Source organism: Carassius auratus, unplaced genomic scaffold (assembly GCF_003368295.1).
Source record: "Carassius auratus strain Wakin unplaced genomic scaffold, ASM336829v1 scaf_tig00042559, whole genome shotgun sequence".
Classification (NCBI taxonomy): Eukaryota; Metazoa; Chordata; class Actinopteri; order Cypriniformes; family Cyprinidae; genus Carassius; species Carassius auratus.
The window spans coordinates 5,406-28,290 of NW_020526720.1; the positions used below are offsets into that span (position 1 = coordinate 5,406).

The 22,885-nt window shown below is 36.7% G+C and overlaps 2 protein-coding genes across 3 annotated transcripts; both read left to right on the top strand.

Annotated features, from left to right (window-relative positions):
• The first annotated feature begins 5,835 nt into the window (after positions 1–5,835).
• LOC113085855 (zona pellucida sperm-binding protein 3-like) lies at positions 5,836–8,462 on the top strand. 2 transcript variants are annotated; one of them, XM_026255289.1, is made up of 8 exons: positions 5,836–6,412; positions 6,632–6,750; positions 6,840–6,943; positions 7,016–7,193; positions 7,830–7,947; positions 8,027–8,109; positions 8,170–8,258; positions 8,331–8,462. In XM_026255289.1, the coding sequence occupies exons 1-8, from the start codon at positions 5,876–5,878 to the stop codon at positions 8,411–8,413; spliced, it is 1,311 nt and encodes a 436-aa protein (XP_026111074.1). In that variant the 5' UTR covers positions 5,836–5,875; the 3' UTR covers positions 8,414–8,462. The 2 variants fall into 2 exon arrangements, with proteins under 2 accessions (XP_026111074.1, XP_026111075.1); XM_026255290.1 differs by having other exon boundaries at positions 8,334–8,462.
• Positions 8,463–17,842: 9,380 nt separating this feature from the next.
• Positions 17,843–22,430, top strand: LOC113085856 (transmembrane protein 151B-like). The gene is made up of 2 exons (XM_026255291.1): positions 17,843–18,467; positions 19,821–22,430. Exons 1-2 carry the CDS (start codon positions 18,381–18,383, stop codon positions 21,222–21,224), a joined length of 1,491 nt encoding a protein of 496 aa, XP_026111076.1. The 5' UTR covers positions 17,843–18,380; the 3' UTR covers positions 21,225–22,430.
• The last annotated feature ends 455 nt before the right edge of the window (positions 22,431–22,885 follow it).

The following is a 22,885-nucleotide window of genomic DNA, read 5'->3' on the forward strand; positions in this document are numbered from 1 at the left end:
TTATTTCAGTTAAAGTTTATTTTATTTTATTTTATTTTATTTTTATTTTATTTTATTTTATTTTATTCTGTTTTGAATCACTAATCAGATGTATTAATTTTTATATATTTGTTTTTATTAAAGTGTGGATATGAATATGGAAAATATGGATTTCATAGATTTCAAATTAATTATGCATTCAAATTGATTTCTTAATTGGCTTTCCTGGTTTTATTGTGACTGAGAGTACTAAGAGTAATTCCTTCTTACCTGAAATCTTTTATCAAAATGCATGAAGTTGTTCCACCTCTGAAATGACTTTACTTTTCATTGACGTTATCGATCTGCTGGTCAGAAAGAGGCACTTGTTTCCCTTCGGTCGATTGCTGATGGCCATACTGCTCCACATCCTGATGAATATCCTTATGGAAAAAAAATAAATAAATTGATGGAAATGCTGTTTTAATATCACGTACTGCTTTATTTACTACTGATTAAAACTTTAAAAAAGAAAAAAAAAATTATAAAATGAATTATTTTAATCAGTATGCATTAAATTGATAAAAAAATGGCAGTAAAAACATTTACAAGGTTACAAAAGAATATAAAAATATATATTTTTGTCAAAACTGTGATGCATTTTAAGCAGCACAATTATTTAATTAGTTATTATTTAACTAAAACAAACATTTCCATTACATGAAATCAACATTTTATTTCAGCTTATTAAACATTTCCCATTTCCGTTTAGTTTAAGTATTGAACTATTGAAATAAACTAGAACTAAAAACTAAAACTCCATAAAAACTTTATAGACATAAAAATATATAATAAAAATGACAAAACACAAAATTACTAAAACAAATAAAAATAAATCTAGGCTGGACTTATTTTCAGTTTGTTGAACAATGCAACGTTTCACGAAAATCTACTTCAATCAAAAAATTTGAATCAAAATATTAACAAAAATTATTGATGACAGAAAAAAAGGATGATTAAATGATTAAATGATGATAATATTTTGCAGTTTTTTTTATCAAATAAATGCAGTCTTTTTGAGCAGAAGAGACTCAATAATTCCAAATCGTACCGCTTTTTTGAACATTGAATTCATGACAGAAAGCGATCATGTCAGCATAATTAAAAACATGGTACTAAATTGTACAAGTGACTTATTTTATAGGGCACAACAGCAGATCTCTTCATTCAAGGCTCATCTCAGTGTTTTCACAGGTGTGTTTGTTCATTCACTAGAAATGAAATGTTCTGTTTTTGTGCCATTGCACATGACTGCCCTGTTGAAATCCTCACACGGCGCCAGCGGCAAACATGAGCATTAACATATGATTCACAGAAGATGCACACAGACACTGAGTGAACATCACAACCTTTACAGCCACTATTACACACCACTGTACATCAGTGAAACATCAAGCTGATTAAACCACTGATGTGGGTCATTCTGTGCTTCTAGACATTACTTTAGTAAAGTAATGCAAAACCTGAAAGCTTAAAAAAAGGTTTTAAAAACACTATAATTCTTTGTTTCTTGATCTGAACAGATTCTGAGAAATGTTGCATCAGTGTCTCATCAATGGATGCTCTGCAGTGAATGGGTGCCGTCAGAATGAGAGTCTGATAAAAACATCCCAATAATCCACAGCACTCCAGTCCATCAGTGAACATCTGGAGAAGACAAAACCTGAAACACATCCAGCATTAAGATGATATTAACTTCAAACCATTGCTTCTTGCTAAACATCTAGTCCATAATTCATAACAACACTTCCTCCAGTGAAATAATCTATCTCTCACATCAATATCCACTTATTTATTTGTTCAGAGCTGTTTTGGACTATTTAAATGGTGCTTGATCTGTGCAGATTTCTCTCCTGATTCAGACCAGAACACTTTTTCACTGGAGGAAGTGTTATTATGGATTGAGGACTTTAGCAAGAAGCAGGGGCGGATCTAGAAAAATAATGATGGGGTGGCGAGAAGGGGGCAGGAATTTTTGAGGGGTGGCAACATATTGCAGACGTATATATAATGAATTTAGTCACAGTTATCACAGATTGATGATAAATATATGTGCACACTACAAAAGGACACAGGCTATCATTTACAAACTTAATCTCATGCAATCAATGTCTTGCATTTGAAACAGTTCATATAAGGAATAAGTGACCATAAGCACCTCACACTCACTAATGCATACAGTATGCATCAACATGTCATTAAGAGCATTATAAAAGGTTCAGTGTTATCAATATGTCAATTTATTATAAGAAACACAAGACTTTAACAGCCAATGACATTTCCAGCTGGGGAGACTCAACTGATTTTCTACAGTTCAGTGTTAATCACCATCTAACTCAACCAGTCAAGAGCTACATTTAGCCTTAGATGTTATATGAATATGGTCCTGAAGCATAGGTTTTATTATCTGACAATAATAATAAATAAATAAACATTATACACACAAATACAAATGTACTTTTAGAAATTGTTTTTGAAAAATATGGTGTTATTGTTTTGGCAAGTTTAAATTAAAACTTCTATGAAAACTTCCTTTAAAATAATGTTTTAGTATATCTTTTAAGTACATTTTACTAAGCAAATAGCATAATCTACATATGATTTACAGATTATTTTAATAAATATCAAACATTTAATTCAATTGTGCATTATAGCTGACACCTACATGAACAATTACAGTTGTTTTTTATGACTATAGGTCCTCAAATGCTACTGACGTTTTTTGGAGCGACTGGGATGGAGGTGCCCCCTTCAGGGTGTTGGTGCCCTGGGCAGATTGAGTCAGTTCGGGAGTTCGGAGCGGGTTCGCGAATCATTTGAGTCAGTTTGGGGATCGCAAATCATTTGAATCAGTTTGGGAGTTCGGAGCGGGTTCGCGAATCATTTGAGTCAGTTTGGGGTTCGCGAATCATTTGAGTCAGTTCGGGAGTTCGGATCGGGTTCGCGAATCATTTGAGTCAGTTTGGGGATCGCGAATCATTTGAATCAGTTCGGGAGTTCGGAGCGACTTCGCGGATCATGTGAGTCAGTTTGGGAGTTCGGAGCGGGTTCGCGAATCATTTGAGTCAGTTTGGGGATTGCAAATCATTTGAGTCAGTTCGGGAGTTCGGAGCGAATTCGCAAATCATTTGAGTCAGTTCGGGAGTTCGGAGCGGGTTCGCGAATCATTTGAGTCAGTTTGGGGATCGCAAATCATTTGAGTCAGTTCGAGAGTTCGAAGCGGATTCGCGAATCATTTGAGTCAGTTTGGGGTTCGCGAATCATTTGAGTCAGTTCGGGAGTTCGGAGCGACTTCGCGGATCATGTGAGTCAGTTTGGGAGTTCGGAGCGGATTCGCGAATCATTTGAGTCAGTTTGGGGTTCGCGAATAATTTGAGTCAGTTCGGGAGTTCGGAGCGACTTCGCGGATCATGTGAGTCAGTTTGGGAGTTCGGAGCGGGTTCGCGAATCATTTGAGTCAGTTTGGGGTTCGCGAATCATTTGAGTCAGTTCGGGAGTTCGGAGCGGGTTCGCGAATCATTTGAGTCAGTTTGGGGATCGCAAATCATTTGAGTCAGTTCGGGAGTTCGAATTGGGTTCTCGAATCATTTGAGTCAGTTCAAGAGTTAGGAGCATGATCATGCATCACGAAAGATTCGCACTCGTAAATTTTCAAATTGGCCATAACATGTAATTCGTTGCTGCCAACTGGGGTGGCAGCAGGGGTGGCAAGGCTTTCTTTTAGGGTGGCATTAGGGTGGCCACCCCGGTAGATCCGCCCCTGGCAAGAAGCAATGGTTAGAAGTTAAAAATGGCTTAATGATGAATTTGTTTCTTATAAATATACAGCTTTTGTGTTCTTAAGATGTTAACTGCTGGACTGGAGTGCTGTGTATTATTGTGATGTTTTTATCAGCTGTTTGGACTCTCATTCTGACGGCACCCATCCACTGAAGAGCATCCGTTGATGAGACACTGATGCAATGCAACATTTCTCCAAATCTGATGAAGAAACAAATCCATCTACATCTCGGGTGGCCTGAAGGTGAGAGCAATTGTTAATTTCTGGGTGAGCTATTCCTCTGATAAAACTGTACTTTTAAAGAAGCTTGTCAATGAAGGACCAAAAAAAAAAAAAAAACTGTATGTACATGAGTGGTTGAATTAATTTTAAGATAAAAAAAAAACATTCAAATTTAAATGTTACATGGGGAAAGGGTGCTGTACACTAAAGAAATTTGATCTAGAAACTATTTTCTAATAAATTACACAATTGTATCTTGAAAACATCAGGATTTAAACATTTAAATTAATGTAGAAGAAACTACTAAGTTAAATTTTTTTTTAAAGAAAATACTATTTCAGACATTTTTAAATCAATGTGTTACTTGCTGTTTCTCCATAATTATTTGTCAAATTTAATATCAGTTTCTGAGTGAAAATGCTTTCAAAGTAAATCCTATAAGCATAGACTTTTAAGAGTACCGTTTTTTTTATTATTTGATACTTTTATTCAGCAAGAACACATTCAATTTATCTAGAAAATATTTATATTCTACACAAATGCCGTTCTTTTGAACATTCTATTCATCCGAGAATCCTGAAAAATAAAAACGTATCAGGTTTCCACAAAAATATTGCGAAGCATAAATGTTTTCAACAATGATAATAATCAGAAATGTTTCTTGAGCAGTAAATCATCATATTATTCTGATTTCTAAAGATCATGTGACACTGAAGACTGGAGGAATGATGCTGAAAATACAGCGGAGCATCACAGAAATACATTACACTTTAACAGATATTCACATAGAAAATTTGCTGTTTTAAATGGTAATAATATTTTACTGTTTTTCCCTCGGCTCCTCAGGCTTTAATCACAGCTCTTTATGCGCTGTGTTTCCATATTCAGTACTTACTGCTGCCTTAATTGTTTCTGGAGTCAAACTCCACCTTGACCTGATTTATACATTTTTATACTCAGAAAAAAAAAAGAAAAAAAAAAAAAATATATATATATATATATATATATATATATATATATCACTGGCCTGTTAGTTTAAAGTTGAGGTTCTCAGGTGAAGTCTTTGAATACTTTTAATAATATATATATATATTTTTTTAAGCAGTATTCCCCTTCTGGAAAAAGAAAGAAAGAAAGCACATTCACGTTCTTCCAAATATGCTTTTTAAAATCTTAAGTGAATACAGACACACTCATGAAAAAGTAGCTGTATCATATATTGCACAGGATACACTTGGGAAAAATTTAATTCAATGCATTTCAATTTGATCTCTGCAAACCTTTCTATGTGCTTTTTATCTGAACTTGTAATCAGTTTTATACATTTGTAAACATTTTAATGAGATAAACATTAGGAGTTGCCCTTATGAAACAAAAATATATTGCAGTATATTGGAAAATATAATGTAATATATTAGGCATATATTCTTATATATATTTATTTTTCCAATGTATTGCAATATATTGAAAGCGGCAATCATTTGTATATTTTGCAATATATTATAGAATGTATCATCAATATATTATTAAATGTATTCAAATATTAGAAAATAAAAAGGGAAAATAATATATTAAAATATATCACAATATATTTTAAGAAAAATATTGGTAAATATATTTTCCTTTCATAAGGGTGGTTTGTAAAATAGGTTCTCAGATTCACATTTAGCTTTCTATTGGTTAGTGATGTTCTTGACTTTTCTAAATTGGGGATGAATAAACTCTACAAGCCCAGAGGAGAATCAAAGTTAATCAATTAAGCTGAAAGGGGAGGAGCCACATTAATTCAAAGCTCTACTAAATAGCAAAGCCAACACTGATGTGTATTGTAGCATTGTGCCAAAGTTTGTTAGGATGGGGTTCTTGCAAGGTGTGTTAGTGTTGGTTGTGATTGTGGCTTTTGATCTGAAGAGTGCATTGGGAAGTTTGAAACACCGTCAAAGTCCAAGCAGCAGAAAGCCGCAATCAGCTCCAGCTTCCAGAGTTCCTGATCTTTCTTCTCAAGGGTTCTTGAATCCTTTCCAAAAGGCTTCTCAGCTTCCGAGTCTTGACTACAGAAAATTTGCGCAAGAGCCTCTTGGTCTTCAGGAGAAGCAGCTGTTGCAGGGTCCAGTCAAGCCTTTGGACTGGAAGTTTCCCGTCGTTCCAGAGGTGCAACGTGAGTTGGCGGTGAACTTCCAGTTGAGGAAACCTGTGACTCCCAGTAGTGTGGCTGTTCAATGCAGTGAGGACCGGGTTCATGTGGAGGTAAAGAAGGATATGTTCAGCAATGGTCAACTGATCCAGCCATCTGGTTTGTCTATGGGAGGCTGTCCTGTTGTTGGTGAGGACTCTGCCTCTGGGGTGCTCATCCTCGAATATGCACTACAGGACTGCAATAGTGTGCTGATGGTAAGAACGTTTGTCTGACTGAATTAACCAATAAAAACAAAGCTTCTTCATTGGTGTCAATTGTTAGTTGAACGTTAAAACTCCACAGAACCTTTTCAGTTTCTGAAATCTAATTTGGAGAACTGAAAGTAGTTCTATGGCATGGCTACTAAAAACTACTTTTGATCCTTCAGTGTAGTTGAACCGAACCCATTTGGTAACCACTTCCGTCTCTTACAGATGACTGCGGATGAGCTAGTCTACACCTTTGCTGTTACCTACACCCCTGTGGCATTTGCTGGCACGCCGATTACCCGTACTGAGGGTGCAGTTGTTGGCCTTCAATGCCACTATCAAAGGTAAGCGACTGACTGGATGTCTTCAAGCAGTGTTTCTTGTGGTGTTACAACTGGATGACCATTTGTTTTGGTATCTCCTTGAACGACAGGCTCCATAATGTGAGCAGTGATGCTTTGAATCCAACTTGGGTTCCTTATGCTTCAACGGAGGTTGGCCAGGACGTTTTGGTGTTCTCCATGAACCTCATGCTGGGTTTGTGTAGTTTCTTTAGATCTTAAGCCTTGTGAAATGAGGCTGTGCCTAAACCGTTCTTTCCTCTTGCAGATGACTGGGCCAATCAGAGGCCTTCAAATGTGTACTACTTGGGTGACATTATTAATATTGAGGCATCTGTGAAGGTGTACAACCACGTCCCCCTGCGTGTGTTTGTGGACCGCTGTGTGGCCACCCAAGTACCTGATGTGACTTCTGTTCCGAGATATTCCCTCATTGAGAATCATGGGTAAAGTCCTGTTACTAGATTCTCTAGAACTGATTAAGTTTGTTCAGTGAGCACTTGGTTCTGGAGCATTAAGTTGAGTCAAGTGACCATAGGTTTAGCTCCTCTAGCGACGTGCTCTTGGCATGGTTGAATATCCCAATGTTCATCTTGTCATACTAAATGGTATGTGAGCTTAAAATTTAAAGCGTATGGCAGAAGTCCCTGGCCGTTCTATTTTAGGTTGAAGCTTGGACCTGTGTTGCACTCTAATGGCTAATGTTGCCCACAGTCATCTGTTCTGGCTAGGAATTGGTTTGATCTATGAACTCCTACAGTGTTAAACCCATAAACCATGACGTGGGCAACTGGTTGTAAACCTGTGTTTGGGCATCAAGTCTTAGATGCAGGCAAAAGCTAGCGGAGTCCATCACATGAAGACTGCAGCTGGCAGATCAATGTGGTATTTTTCTCCAGTAAGGAAGTTAGACCTTATTATGTGGAGGATGTTAACTATGGTGACCGCCCAGTTAAATGTGGGTCCAGGTGCATGGACCCACATTTCTTGAGCTGCTCTACCCACTTTGTCCCTGAGAATTAGGGTAAGGTCTGTTGACTTGATGCTATAGACTCATTGAATTGTCACCCACTCTTTATCAGGTGCCTTGTGGATGCCAAGGCTACGGCTTCCAGCTCCCACTTCTTGCCTCGGACCCAGGAAGACAAGATCCGGTTCCAGCTGGAGGCTTTCATGTTCCAGGGAGGATCCAGTCCTTCTGTACGTACTATATTGACTGAATCCGCGTCCTCTTCCCATCTGCTTTGGTTTTGTGAACCCTTACCGGTGTCTCTTGCAGATCTACATAACTTGTACCGTGAAGGCCACTCTTGCTTCTGCACCCAGTGACGCTCTCCACAAATCCTGTTCCTTTTCCAACGGGTATGTTCATGCTGCTTAAGAACACAATGACGCTGCCGTGTCTGATTGTTCTTGTTGCAGGTGGCTTGCTGCTGATGGGAACCACCAGGTTTGTGCTTGCTGTGACTCAACTTGTGGCCCTGAAGGGGGACGTGATGCTCCTATTGGGGGTAGGTAGCTGCTTTAAGATTGCTTCTGACACTTCACATGCTCTACTTGACTTGGGTATTTGCCTTTTTCAATAGGTGTTCATTGGGAAGGCAAGGCCTCCCTCGGTCCTGTAGTGGTTCAAGGGCGACAGAAGACTTTAGGTGGACCCCAATAAATGGGGGGGGTAATACTTATTGCTGGCTTTCAATAAATGGAAGAACCTATTCTTGTTTCTGATCTTGTGTAGCTGAACCAATTTGGATTTGTGCTGTAAATGTGGGGGAGTTGGTTGTACTACTGTCGCTTCTCTTTCTAGAGCAGTTCAGTTTGTGGGCAAGTTTTCTTTCTTTAAAGAAACCGGTGGCCTGAAGCAGTTGAAATAAGTAATTTATTGCCCATGATGCTATAAGTTTCTGCCAACCGACGTGTCCACCCAAAGCTTTCCACTTGAACACTAGATATTTTCTATGCACCTTATGCTGTGACCTAAACCTTTTAATTTCCAAATTGGTTAAGTTAAAGTGAACCGTTTTACTTCTCCTTGCATCACAATTAAGTGTTTCCCAATGTGCCTTGATAGTCCACCCATTACAAATCAGTTTCAATTTGTAGTAAGTCGTTGCTTTAAACCATACGTGCAGCATCCAGTTCAAACAAAGGCAGTGCCATCTACGTAAAAGTATATATTTGTAAGGTGCAATTAAAATTATTTGTACTGCATTTAATTCCTTATCTGCAGAAACTCAAGTCGCATTTTATATAGCCCTTTTCCCAATACAGATTGTAACCAATCAACTGAACTGCATTAAATGGGGAAAGCCATGTCAAAGCAAAAGGCTTTGAAAATGAGTGCGGTCCAGGGGTTTTCTTTAATGGAGTGTCTATTTACACTAACTGTAAATAACCCGCCTTGTAATTAATGATGAACTAAAAGAATAAAAGGTTTAATATGAAATTTTGTTCAGACAACTGTGCTTGACCAATTTTTACAACATTTGGGTGAATCGGAGGTATTTCTGCATGATGTCTGTTAAAAAATCTGATAGATCTATGTCAGTTTCTCTTCTAAAAGTCTATTTTACATCTGAAAGGACACATCCTATGGACATATTGCAGATAAGCACACACTCTAAAAAAATACGTCTTGCAGACATCAAATAGACGTCTTCGTGATGTACATGTGCTATCATGGTCGGATTAACAATGTTCTTTTTATATATATAGTTTCACATATATCACCTTCATAAATTTTGTGACTCAAGAGATCCCCTAACACTGCACAATATAGGCCTGATGTACTTCATCAAATAATCCTGGAATAAAAACATATTAACCTCTTTATATTTCAGTGAATTTTTCTGAGTTTTAAGTTTGGACGTTTCCCCATGACCACTCCCTCTGCTTGGTCTTTAAAAATGGCTGACATTAATTTAGTGATCGAATGTAACACTCTTATGGAAATATGATAATATTTTATAATTACAATATAAATCTGAATTTTTTTTTTTTTTTTTACTTATCCAAAATCAACATCTCAGGAAAATGTTTTGTGACTTTCTGTTATGAAACGGGACATTGATTGTCCACTATGGAGGACACCAGGACTAAAAGCATGTTTATTATGTATTTTGCCAGACACAACAAATTAATAGGGAAATAAATTATATTTCAATAATCCTTTGAAATATTAGAAATTATGATTTTTTTTTTCAATTATTACTCCCATTTTTACACTTCTTTTTTCATTACATTTTACCCCAAGAACACATTAATATGCAAACTAGATACACCATATTTACACATTGTAGCACATATGACACACATTGTATATAATAGGAAAACCCTCTTCAGGCAATTTTACACACACACTGCATAAAGCAAAATGGTATATCAAATCATCATGTTATATCTTTCATTAATTGAGATTCATCTTTAAACAAAGGTTGGAATAAAAAAATCCTGAAACCTAAAAATGTATCGATGAATTATTGTTTTTGCCCTTTCAATTTCATTAGTGTCATTATTATTATTATTATTATTATTATTATTTATTGAGTCCTGCTGTCACTTACAGAGGACATACCATAACATATTAATAAAATATATATTTTTTTAAATAGTTTTTTTTTTCTTACGCTCTTAACAATGTAATGACATAAAAAACTAATAATAATAATAATAAATTAATTAATTAAAAAATTATCTGTCTCTGATTAAAAAAAAAATATATATAACAAAATATAATTTAAACAGAGATAATATACAATATATTTTTTTCAACAAATAAAGCAACCTTGGTGAGCATCTTTCAAAAACATTAAAAATACCCTTATTCTCAAAATTTGAATTATTTATTTATTTATTTATTTATTTAGATTAATCTCACTGATTCTCTAGAATAGAACTAACTTACATATGACAAAGACAATATAGTTGAATGTGTTTGATGCTTGACTTACCGGTGTGAACAAAATAATATTAAAAACACTTATGCAGTTCTATATGTTAGTAAACTGTGCTAGTTTTATTGGGAAATACAGTCAGGTAACTAGTCACTACCTTTTGTTAAGTGCTCCCCAACCCTGCTCCTCTGTCCTGCTCATATCATGAACCAAACACGGCCGGTGATTTGCTCATCTCAGAGCTTGGGCCAAAAGCTAGAAAGCCCATATGGTGCTCAGCACACACAGACAGAGGCTTCACAGCATTCTCAGCCTAATGCAAATCCCCAGTATCAAACAGTGAAGTGGGACTATTAGTGTGTGTGTTATCTGTACATGCAGCCCAACAAGTCCCGTTCCACTTCAGCTTCCGCCGAAGCATTTCACTGGCCCCGTGCTTCTTCACGCTCTCTGTCCATTTGCAGCTACGCGTTCAGCTCTCACCAGCCCAATTTTTTGCCCTGGTGGAGCAATTGCTTTGCTCTGTAAAAACAGCAGTTACATGACCTGACCGAGTCTCTGGTCTCTGCTGGGGGAAATAGATGGCACTTCTAACAGATTCCTTGAAATGTTTGCTTTCAAGGTAAAGTGTGTAATTTCAGCTCATCTTTCATTTGATGGGCTCAGGATTATTTATTTAAACTATTAAAAATAATAATAATAATAATAATAATAACAATAATAATAATAATAATAATATAAGATAAAATAAAATAATATAAAAAAAATATAAAATAATAAAAAAATAATAATAATAATAAAATTAAATTATAAAATAAATTAATAATTTAAATAATTTAAATAATTTAAATAATTTAAATAAATAAAATAAAATAAATAAAAAAATAAAAAAATTAAAAAATAAAATAAAATATAAATAAATACATAAATACATAAAATAAAATAAAATAAATAAAAATAATAATTGCACTCCACAATGCAACTGAAGCCGTAATTTTATAAAGCTACGGGATAACTTTTTGTGCAAAAAACATTGTACTCTCAGGAATGGTGGCAGAGATTGACACAGAAGAGAAGAACTGATAAATAAAGTGTTTATTTTTATTTTCTTTGCACACAGAAAGTATTGTCATAGCTTCATAAAATTACGGCTGAACCACTGACATCACATGAACTATTGTAATAATGTCCTTACTCCCTTTCTTGTTCTTGTCTATGCAAGGTCAGACAGCTCTCGGATTTCATCAGAAATATCCTAATTTGTGTTCAGAAGATGAACGAAGGTCTCACGGGTTTAGAACGTGTAATTAATGACAGGATTTCACCATCGCAGTCTATGACTCCTAAAACAAAAACGTACAAATACACAACACGTCAGATTTCATAGGGAATTTTTTTTATTTATTTTTTTTTAATACAAATCTCCCAACTGTATTATGTACCAATCTATTTCAATTCAATACAGGCAAACCTTTCTCGTCTGCGTTATCACAGGGAATTCAGTGCGGAACAAGAGAGCACCGCTGTGAATGTATTACTATTGTTGCATTCACTGCAGTATTATTGATTAACTGCCTTCCATAACAATTCAAACCTTGAAGAGAGTAAACCTACCCTTTTCTAATTGGGTGAATCTTCTAAAAACACTTCCAGGTCGTATCTCAGCCCCAGATCTTCATTTTCAGAGGTACAGGTCCATCATCTATTCTCCTGATGCGCTGCGAGTTAATTTCACAGTCACTGTTGCGTGGCAGAGAAGTTTCCACCTGACGTTGAGATTATTATCTCGGGTGTGAGACGAGGCATTTCAGAAGGAAACTTCAATAGGGTTCTTGATACAAAGTCACTGTCAATAAAAAAAAAGAGAGAAAAACATTATTTAATTTGTATGTTAATTCAAGAATTCAATTTGAATAATGTGCAAGGGCTTGGATGGGTTCGTGTTATGAAAAAAAAAAGAAGAAAAGACAATAAAAACAACTGAGGGTTATTGGAGACAGATACTGCACAATGAAAGTGTGAGCTGCATATAATGTAGAAAAGCCAAAAATTATTTTAAACATGGCGGTTTTGCAACTGCTACTGAATATTAACATATTAGGGAATAATTTAATCCCCAAATCAAATTGAAATTATTTGGAGATCAAATTAAAGCTGCGGTAGGGAACTTTTGACGCTCTAGCGGTTAATAAACAGAACTGCTTGCGTCTTGCGGAAGAACATCGTAGCCGGAACTACTTCTCTCTGTTTATGTCTATGAAGAATCACAAAGGTACTGGGTTACTCCGCCGCGGTACCCCCGAAGCAATCTAAAATAGTCCGAATATAAACACTTATTATAGGTGCACCCTAGTGATTCAGGACAAGCTAAAAACATGGTTTGGAAAATGGATTCATGGTGTACTCGCTTATTATATACATTTTTCTACATTTTGAACACAAACAAAGTTACGGACCGCAGCTCTGATTGGTTGTTTCTTAACGGAGCGATGTATTTCTGCAAATGGCAATAGGACACTGGGAGGAGCCAGAGGAGCTTGATTTTTCACAGATTATCTGTCTCATATTCTACTCTCAGGACATAATCACAGGTTCAACAAATATGTAAAAAAAAAAAATTTTTTTTTTTTTTTACAAAAGTTACCTACTGCAGCTTTAATTATGACAAATTAAAGAAATATTTCACACAAAAAAGAACATTTGCAGACAATTTACTCCCCCTCAGGCCATCCAAGATGTACAGTAGATGAGTTTGTTCTTCATCAGATTTGAAGAAATGTAGCATTGTATCACTTGCTCATCAACGGATGCTCTGCAGTGAATGGGTGCCGTCAGAATGAGAGTCCAAACAGCTGACAAAACATCACAATAATCCATCAGTAAATGTCTTGAGATGTCAAAAGCTGCGTGTTTGTAAGAAAGAAATCCATCATTAAGACATTTTCAACTTCAAACTGTTCATTCCAGCTAAAATATGAGTCCATAATCCATAATAATGCTTGCTCCAGTGAAAAAGTGCACCTTTTGTTGTCTCTCACATCAAAATTCACACAGATATCTGTTTAGAGCTGTGTAAACAGTGCTTGATTTCCTTCCTGATTCAGATCTGACCACTTTATCACCGGAGGAAGCCAGAAGCAACAGTTTGAAGTTAAAAACATCTTCTCGATGGGTTTGTTTCACACAAACATGCAGCTTTTATCTTCTCCAGATGAGACTGGAGTGCTGTGGATTATTGTGATGTTTCTATCAGACTCTCATTCTGACGGCACCCATTCACTGAAGAGCATCCATTGGTGAGACACTGATGCAATGCTACATTTCTCCAAATCTGATGAAGAAGGAAACTCATCTATATCATGGATGGACTGAGGGTGAGCATATTGAAAATTTATTAGTGAACTATTGCTTTTACACGCCTTGTAGACACTGGTCTGATAGAGCTGAGGAAAACATTCCCTGGTGAAAGAAAATAATTTCACTGCATCAAATCTGTGCCAGAAATACAGAGTCGAGCCCAGCAAACAAGCAGTCAAACCCCATGTCAGACAGATAATTAAAGGTCTGAAATGTGAGGCGGCTGGCGATCTTGCACTTCTGTAGATCAGCATCAAACATAGACTTTGCAAAGGTCAGTCGTGTCCAGCTACAAAATATTACATTTAACCGCAGTGGATATTTATAGTCATATGTCTTCTCTAGTATATTTTTGTCATGTGGAATCTTCTGCATAAAACATTTGATTAATAAGTTACATCATATCACACATAAATATGACTTCAAAGCTGATTTTCAGAGATTTATTTTGATGCTTGTTCCCATTGTGACAAAATCACAGGCAACTTAGCGGTAGCTTGAATAAATGAGGAAAACACAGAACCGCTGAAAGGCTCAATGATCTGTATTTATGATCAAGTGAGTAAAGAAACTCATTTCGTTTAAACATCAGAATCCTTCAGTTCTAGGCAGAAGTCAAGCTGCTCAGATCAGGATCTTTTCTGCAGATTTCCTCCAGATATCTTGTCTGTGATTCTAACAAACTGTGTTCATCCCATCTCACTGTCACAGAGATTCAGAATCCAAAACATCAGAGGTGACAAAAATATATATTTTTTTAAATCTTCATGCAAATGTGTTAACTTGGTCTGTTTCTGCTTCTTGCATGCTTTTTGTGTACTTCAGTCCTTAGATAATCATAAAACCTACATGGATTATGACCCATATAACCCATCTATGACCAACATGTTTGATATAATACATTTAGAAATAATTCAACATATGCAGCTGCCTGTGATTGAGGGATGCCTTTTTATTACGTCAAAATAAATGGCAAGTAAAAATGTATTTTAATGTCAAAGCAAAGTTATCCAGGTATAACAATACATACATATATATATATTAAAGGTTATATTATATGTCCCTATAAATAAAGCTGGATCACTACTACTAACAGAGGATGGGAACACAAACATTGAAATAATAGAAAGACTATAGCGCTCTCTGGTGGACATTTGGCAACTTACATACAACTCCTGAGCTGTTGGCTGTTGAATTACTTATAGCAGCAAGAAATACGAGCTGGTAGCTTTTCAATAAAAATTAACACTATTTCTGAGTCCCATAGATGACATTTATATGCAAAGTTAAAAAGCCCTTGTGTGAATTCGGAAACTTGAGACATTTTGCCTTTAAGATGATTGGGGGAAAATATCCCAACTGTAAATCATTGAACATTCCAAAAACTGATCATCTGATAAATGAATGTCCATTAGCCTACTAGACAGCTGAAGTCTTTAGTGCTCAAGAGGGTACAACTGAAAGAAAATGCAGCGCTCCCCTCTGGATATTATTGAGGGCAGGGCTTTTGGGTTCTTTTAAGGTATTTATCACATGTGTTTTAACCCTGATTAACTAAGTTTTAAATGTTATCTTGGATCTCTCTTTTACAGTACACACCAGAATTGTTTTTATAACTAACTTATGAACTCACAGTTCTTAAGTTATAGTTTTAATAAAGATTTTACTCCTGTGTCTGTATATTTTACTGCACTGGTCACAGTACTTTACATACATGTATTGCACTACTCATATTTTGCACAGACTGCACATGGTTAAATCCATTACACTATAAACTGTCTAAGTGGTTACTGTACAAGCACAGTAGACTATTTCTAAAAAAAAAATCATTGCACTACTGTTATTTTGCATATAATAGATTGTTCAACAATACTTTGCACACTCATTCAACTGTATTTATTACCACTGTTCTCACGTTCCTGCTATTCATAATGTATATATAATCCTTCTTTGCTCTGTTCATCATGTACATACAATATCTACATTGCATTCATATTTATATTCTGTATATACTCTGCTCAATACTGTATATAGCAACTCCACTGTACATTCTGTATATCATAGCTTTACTTACTCTGCACTTTTATGTATATAAAACACTATATTCTTGAACTTCTGGTTAGATGCTAACTGCATTTCATTAGCTCTGTACTTGTACTCTGCATAATGACAATAAAGTTGAATCTAATCTAATGACTCTACTCGAACAAATGATTACCTCTTTCAGTAATAAAGTATCACAACACAAGATTTTAGGAAAATATATCTCAATTATTTACTATTTTAATTATTTTAAATAAATATTAATGTATACAGATCATGTAATATAAATAAGCTGTAGTATCAAAAGATTGCACTATTTTAAAAAATTACAAATCTGAACTTACATGTTCGAGTCTATATCACTATATATTTTCAAATGTATAAACTAAGTTAAGAAGTTCCACTTGTGACTACACTGATGGAGCAAGATCATTTATTTTATTAGTCCTCCTTCATTTTTCATATGACATTTAAATTTGTCATATTCTTCAATCTCTTAACCTTTAGCAAAACCTTTAACCTTTAGTTTTGAATCTCGCTGGGTCTCTCGCGAGAAGTAAATCAAACTTGCTTTGTGTTGCAAGGCTCGTGATTGGCTGTTCGCCAGTGATGTCACGCATTCATGTGCACGCGCTCCACAAACTCAGGATCAAAGCCTGAATTGACAAAGAAAGTTGATGAACAGCATCATGGTACCAACAAAGCCGGATTGGAGAGGTTTGGTTTTGTCAACTCAAAACTAATCCTGTAACTCAGCTGCAAAACATGGTACATGCACCGGTTGTTGTGTGAACAATCATAAAACACAATCTACACACTGGTTTGTCCACTACTAACTCACAAATTAACTCAGAAAAATCTCTGTTCGTCTCGCACACTCTTTTTTTTTTTTTTTTCTTTCCTCTCTGTCCGTGCTCAAAACAAACCCGCGAGCTCTGACTCCGCCCCATCGGTATTAACCACAAAAATGCTGGTTTGGACAGTTTTCAAAATTACATTATCTTTTACCATGAAACAAACAATTTTTAAACGGCTTTTAACATTTTTATAACAACTTTTTAAATGAATGTCAACCTTTTAAATCACACTATTCATACACTCTGATAATTAAATGTTAGCCCTACTACAATCATCACTTATCAGCTCATGTTTTTTTTTTAACCGGGTTACAAATAGTTTAACCCAAAAACGGACATATTGCCATTTGATCACCTTCAAGTGGTTCCCAACCTGTATGATCCAAGCCACACACACACACAAACACACACACACACACACACACACACACACACACACACACAGTGGAACATAAAATATGATATTAAGCATAATGACAACATCAATATCATTGAAACTTTTTTCCATAACTTATCAATGTTAAAGTGCCGCCGTGTGTCGCTGTCCGCGGTGCTGAATCTGAATTAGTCAGAAAGCATTTTGTCGTTTTACCTTCCTTACATTGCATCAAACATGAACAAATCACCACAGACACAATTACAGCAATCATTAAAAAAATGAATGGTATTATATCGATATATATATGTAACGTGTGCAATACTACCATGGTTTTATGAAACTGAAATTCGGTCTTACTTACCAATTAACTAAATTAAAATTGGGTGAAAGTGCAATAGAGGTTTCAACTTTTATAGTGTAAAATAGCTTGCATTAATTTGAAATTGTTGCATTGATGATTTTTTAGTAGTGCATATAATATTTATTTGATTGCATGTGCGGATTTCACAAGAAGCGTGTGATTTAGCTTTGCGCTCGTTTGTCGACATCTGCTGTCAGGAGCTTCACCGAGCACCACCATCATCCTCCTCCTCATCATCCTCCCCACCCCTCAACCTCTCCCTGCGGGAACGACAATATCCAGCTCTTAACATTAACTATTTGGAATTGCAAATCCTCGCCAAAGGACCCAGTTTTGAGCGGCAAAGACCACATTCTGTCATTAATGGCGTCAGAAACGCGTCTCACGCTCGCGTTATTGTACAGGAGGTATGGCGGCTAATCAGACGCTCTGTGAATCCGCATCAGTGAGATTTCCAATGCATGCATTTGATATGATTACAATATGATAATTTAAGCATATTAACGATCGTTATTAGTCATTTAAAGGATGCATGTGCGCGCATACGGTGCACAAATTCCCTAATCAAATCGCAGGTGTTTTTGCAAACAGGATTAAGCGATGAAATTCAATTTCAAAATGCATGACGGAATGGACAGACTGATTTAAAAGCACTGGTTGCATTGGAGAGCGTTTGTGATTACTGGATGCTGAGGAGTCTGGGGAGAGTTTGAGGTGGTCCACACCCCGTCATTGTTCCAGCCATGTCCCCTCCAGCATCCGCTGCGACAGCCAGTGAGAGCAGCACCACCACTGTGCTCGAGGACGACCCAGACGGCACTAGAGAGGAGGTACTCAATAAATGACGCTGTTTTCATTTTGCTGTCATGACGATTCTTGAATAGCTCTTGATAAGTGGAACAAAAACGTAAACATGAGCATCGATGTTCACTCACATCATGGAAGCATGCACGTTTATGTATAGACATCACTTCAGTGAGAATGCATGGGCAGAGATTGGCTCGATCAAATTACAGGCAGCCAGTCTTTGTTATTGTAAGCAATAGAGGTAAAATCCACTAATGCATGATACTACATATCAAACGACACACAGTATGACACCTGAAGCTATGCCAGAAAATGCTGATTGATCACATATTCAACCACTGATATTGATGAATGATAATCTGAACATTTGGGAGATTATTGTAGGTGTAGCTGAGCAGACTAAACCAACATAAAATGGTTTGCTGCCTGGCATGCTGGTCTTAAAAGTGTGAAAAGCATGCAAAAAAGCCTTTACAATCAGCTAATTACAAGATTGGAGACCAGCAAAGCAACACAGGCTTGTTTCAACAATATATATATATATATATATATATATATATATATATATATATATATATATATATATATATATATATATATATATATATATATAATGAACATTTTCCATTTCTTTCAGGGAATTTAGTAATTAGTAAAAATTGTAGCACATATTGTTTAAAATAATTGTTTCATTTCAAACAATGTATTTGAATTTGAACACAAAAATAAATTAGATTTATTTATTTTAAATAGGGAAGCCTACAGTCCAAGATTCAATGAGAGGAATGTTTTATTTAAGATATACACAGGTGCAAAAAAAAAAAAAAAAAAAAAAGTTTTTCCCAAAAGGTAAAATGATCAAAGTAAAAAAAAAATAAAAAAAAAACTTAACAGCAAAAAATTTAGATTCAAAAATTCAAAAATGAAAAGTTTAAGATTCAATAAAATACCAAAGAGATGTACACAGTTTACAAAAAAAAGCCAGGTATGACAAAAAAGTGAACTTGTGCATAAAAAAAAAAAAAACCTTTTTAGTCCATTATAATCCATCTTCAGTGTTTATATATGAAGCATGCATCTGACATATACATTAAATGCATGCTGGATGTATGAACATTTAAGATGCTTTATAATGTAATTTTTGTATGCAGAAGCATACTCTCATTCATCTCTATATGCTGACAGAAATATACTGGCCAACCACTAATGGCCATTAGATATGTGCTGCTCTTGGCACGATATTGCACAAATATTAACTAGTAAAGGAATACATGCATGACATTGCATTTGCACAATTCACTTTACTTGCCTTTTCAATGTCCTTTTTAACTCATCTACATTTTCTTTGTTTTTGTTTTTTTGTGGTTGATGAGCAGCAGAGGCCTGTGAATCAGTCACTGAGCAAGTCCATGTGCAGAGAGGTGTTCTGGAAATGCCTGCTGCTGTCTCTGCTCATGTACGGCTGCATGGGAGCCATGGTGTGGTGCCACGTCACTAAGGTCACACGGCTGACCTTTGACAGTGCCTACAAAGGGAAGTCCATGATGTATCATGACAGTCCCTGCTCTGATGGCTACATCTACATCCCCCTGGCCTTCCTCATCATGCTTTATGTCATATACCTGGTGGAGTGCTGGCACTGCCATGCCAAAAATGAGCTTCAGTATAAAGTCCACGTGGAGGGGATTTACGAAAGAGTCCAGAGGATGCAGCAGGCCAAGCCTTGCATCTGGTGGAAGGCGATCAGCTACCACTACGTTCGGCGGACGCGGCAAGTCACGAGGTACCGCAACGGCGACGCGTACACAACCACACAGGTGTATCACGAGAGGGTGAACACACACGTAGCCGAGGCGGAGTTCGACTACAGCCACTGTGGAGTTAAAGATGTCTCCAAGCAGCTAGCTGATCTGGAAAAGTCAGCCATCACCAAACTGAGGTTCACCAAGTGCTTTAGCTTCGCCAACGTGGAGTCCGAAAACTCTTATTTGACCCAACGTGCAAGGTTCTTCACCGACAACGAAGGACTGGATGATTATATGGAAGCTCGGGAGGGGATGCACCTGAAAAACGTAGACTTCAAGGAGTACATGATTGCCTTCTCCAACCCCGACCACCATCCTTGGTACATCTCCAACTACGTCTTCTGGACAGCGGCGTTTATTACCTTATCCTGGCCGTTACGGGTGCTGACTGAATACCGTACGGCTTATGTCCATTACCGTGTGGAAAAGCTCTTTGGTGCCGACTACATACCTGTGACGCCCTGCGACGAGAGACCTTACAGTAGACGCATCCCAAGGGTCAACACCATCGACAGCACCGAATTGGAGTGGCACATTCGCTCCAACCAGCAGCTGGTGCCCAGCTACTCCGAAGCGGGTCTGATGGACCTGGCACAACGTTCAGGAGGCGTCAGACAGAACTGCGAACGCTGCCATCGTGCCATCAGCAGCTCCTCTGTGTTCTCCCGAAGCGCCCTCAGCATCTGCAACGGCAGTCCACGGATCCCCTTCAGCGGGAGTCGCTTCTCCTTGGGAAGACTGTACGGTTCCCGCCGCAGCTGCTTCTGGAGAAGCGGGAGCGTCAGTATGGATCAACCCGAAAGCCCAAGCGAGAACACGCGATGCCTGTCCGGACAGATCAATGTTGACGAGGACGACCCACCGCCCTACCAGGATGCACTGTACTTCCCGGTGCTTATCGTCCATTGCAATGAGAGCTGCCCCAATCACAGATCCTTCCACAGGAACAGCTCGTGTGTGGAAACGTCTTTATGATAAACCTCCGACCTGTTTTCAAAAGACGTGACAGTCTCATTACCAGATGTGTCCTGTTAACTCAGGAATCATTTATTGGCCCACAACACTGTATGCTTACAACAATGGACGGAGCAATTGAGAAATAACTCCAATAACACACATTTATAGCAATAATGCAAACACAGCATTGGAGTTCTTGGTACAAGTAATAATTTTGATTCGATGACTGCAAAAATAGCCTGATTTTTGTTCATATGTTTTCTGACAGCTATAAAGAACATTGGCCACAAAGCAAAAACCCGGTCTTTTTTCTAAAAGTATGACCATTTTCACCTTTAAGGACCTTCTTAAATGTTGCACTTGAAGTTACTTTGTTCAAATCATCTGTAAAAGAATGTTACTTTGTTTCTCTCATGTAGTGGATTCCATTGGAACAAGAATCCTCTTTACTGTATGTGAGAACAAATATAATGGGTTATCTGTACTGTTATTGTGATTAAACCACATCAGGCAGAACTATATACACAATTATGAACCGTTCGCAACACTATCTCAAACCTATTAAGAAACCACATGATACATTTCAGGCTATGCAACTATTATACTCTATTTATGTTATGCCTTTAAAACGTATATACAATTCACAATTGAATGTATGACTGTTGAAGCTTTTCTTTACATGGCTTGTATGTAGTGAACAAACTATCCACCAAGGACTTGATTATTGAACAGGCTTGACATTTAGTGAATGTTTTAGGGTTTAATGGCTGGTGGCTGTTCTTGTACCTGGCTGGAAATCGCAGTGGATCAATTTAACACAGTATTCGAGAGCAAATATATGCATTTCTGTATGCAGCTGTACATTCATTTATCAATTAGTTAACACTGTTTTGCATCAACCATAACAAACTATAATAAAAGTGCAGCCTCTTGAAACCTACATTCAACATGGTTTCACCAATGATACCTGGAGGCTAAAAACAAGTACTGACTCTCAGAAACGACCTACAGCTTTCCAAAGACTTTTTTTAAATCTCATTCATGTCTGTTACCTGTTGTGTATAAAGGTTGCTAAAGCATTTATCCGCTTTGTGTCTTACCACTTTTATAATGCCTGGATCATGTATATCATATCATGAAAAAGGAAAAACACCATCACTATGCTGCCTTCATGTAGCACACATTAAACATTGTTATATTAAATAAACTCACTGAATAAACTGATTGTGGACACACAGGAATGAGTAACAATGACTTGCCGAAAAAAAAACTCATGCCAAGTTACACTTAGGTCACTCCTGTTCTGTTTTTGTTGTGATTTTAAAGCTGCAGTAGGTAACTTTTGTAAAAATATATTATTTACATATATGTGAAACCTGTGATTATATCCTGACAGTAAAATATGAGACAGATAATCTGTGAAAAAATCAAGCTCCTCTGGCTCCTCCCAGTGTCCTATTGCCATTTGCAGTAACTTTGTTTGTGTTCAAAATGTAGAAAAATGTATATAATAAGCGAGTACACCATGAATCCATTTTCCAAACCGTGTTTTTAGCTTGTCCTGAATCACTAGGGTACATCTATAATAAGTGTTTATATTCGGACTATTTGAGATTGCTTCGGGGGTACCGCGGCGGAGTAACCCAGTACCTTTGTGATTCTTCATAGACATAAACAGA

Bases quoted from the DNA above. Each gene is read 5' to 3' on its own strand.
- LOC113085855 (XM_026255289.1), top strand. From the start codon at position 5,876: ATGGGGTTCTTGCAAGGTGTGTTAGTGTTGGTTGTGATTGTGGCTTTT. The intron at 7,194-7,829 runs GTAAAGTCCTGT...ACTCTTTATCAG, and splicing joins TCCCTCATTGAGAATCATGG to GTGCCTTGTGGATGCCAAGG. The intron at 7,948-8,026 runs GTACGTACTATA...TGTCTCTTGCAG, and splicing joins AGGGAGGATCCAGTCCTTCT to ATCTACATAACTTGTACCGT.
- LOC113085856 (XM_026255291.1), top strand. From the start codon at position 18,381: ATGTCCCCTCCAGCATCCGCTGCGACAGCCAGTGAGAGCAGCACCACC. The intron at 18,468-19,820 runs GTACTCAATAAA...GTTGATGAGCAG, and splicing joins CAGACGGCACTAGAGAGGAG to CAGAGGCCTGTGAATCAGTC.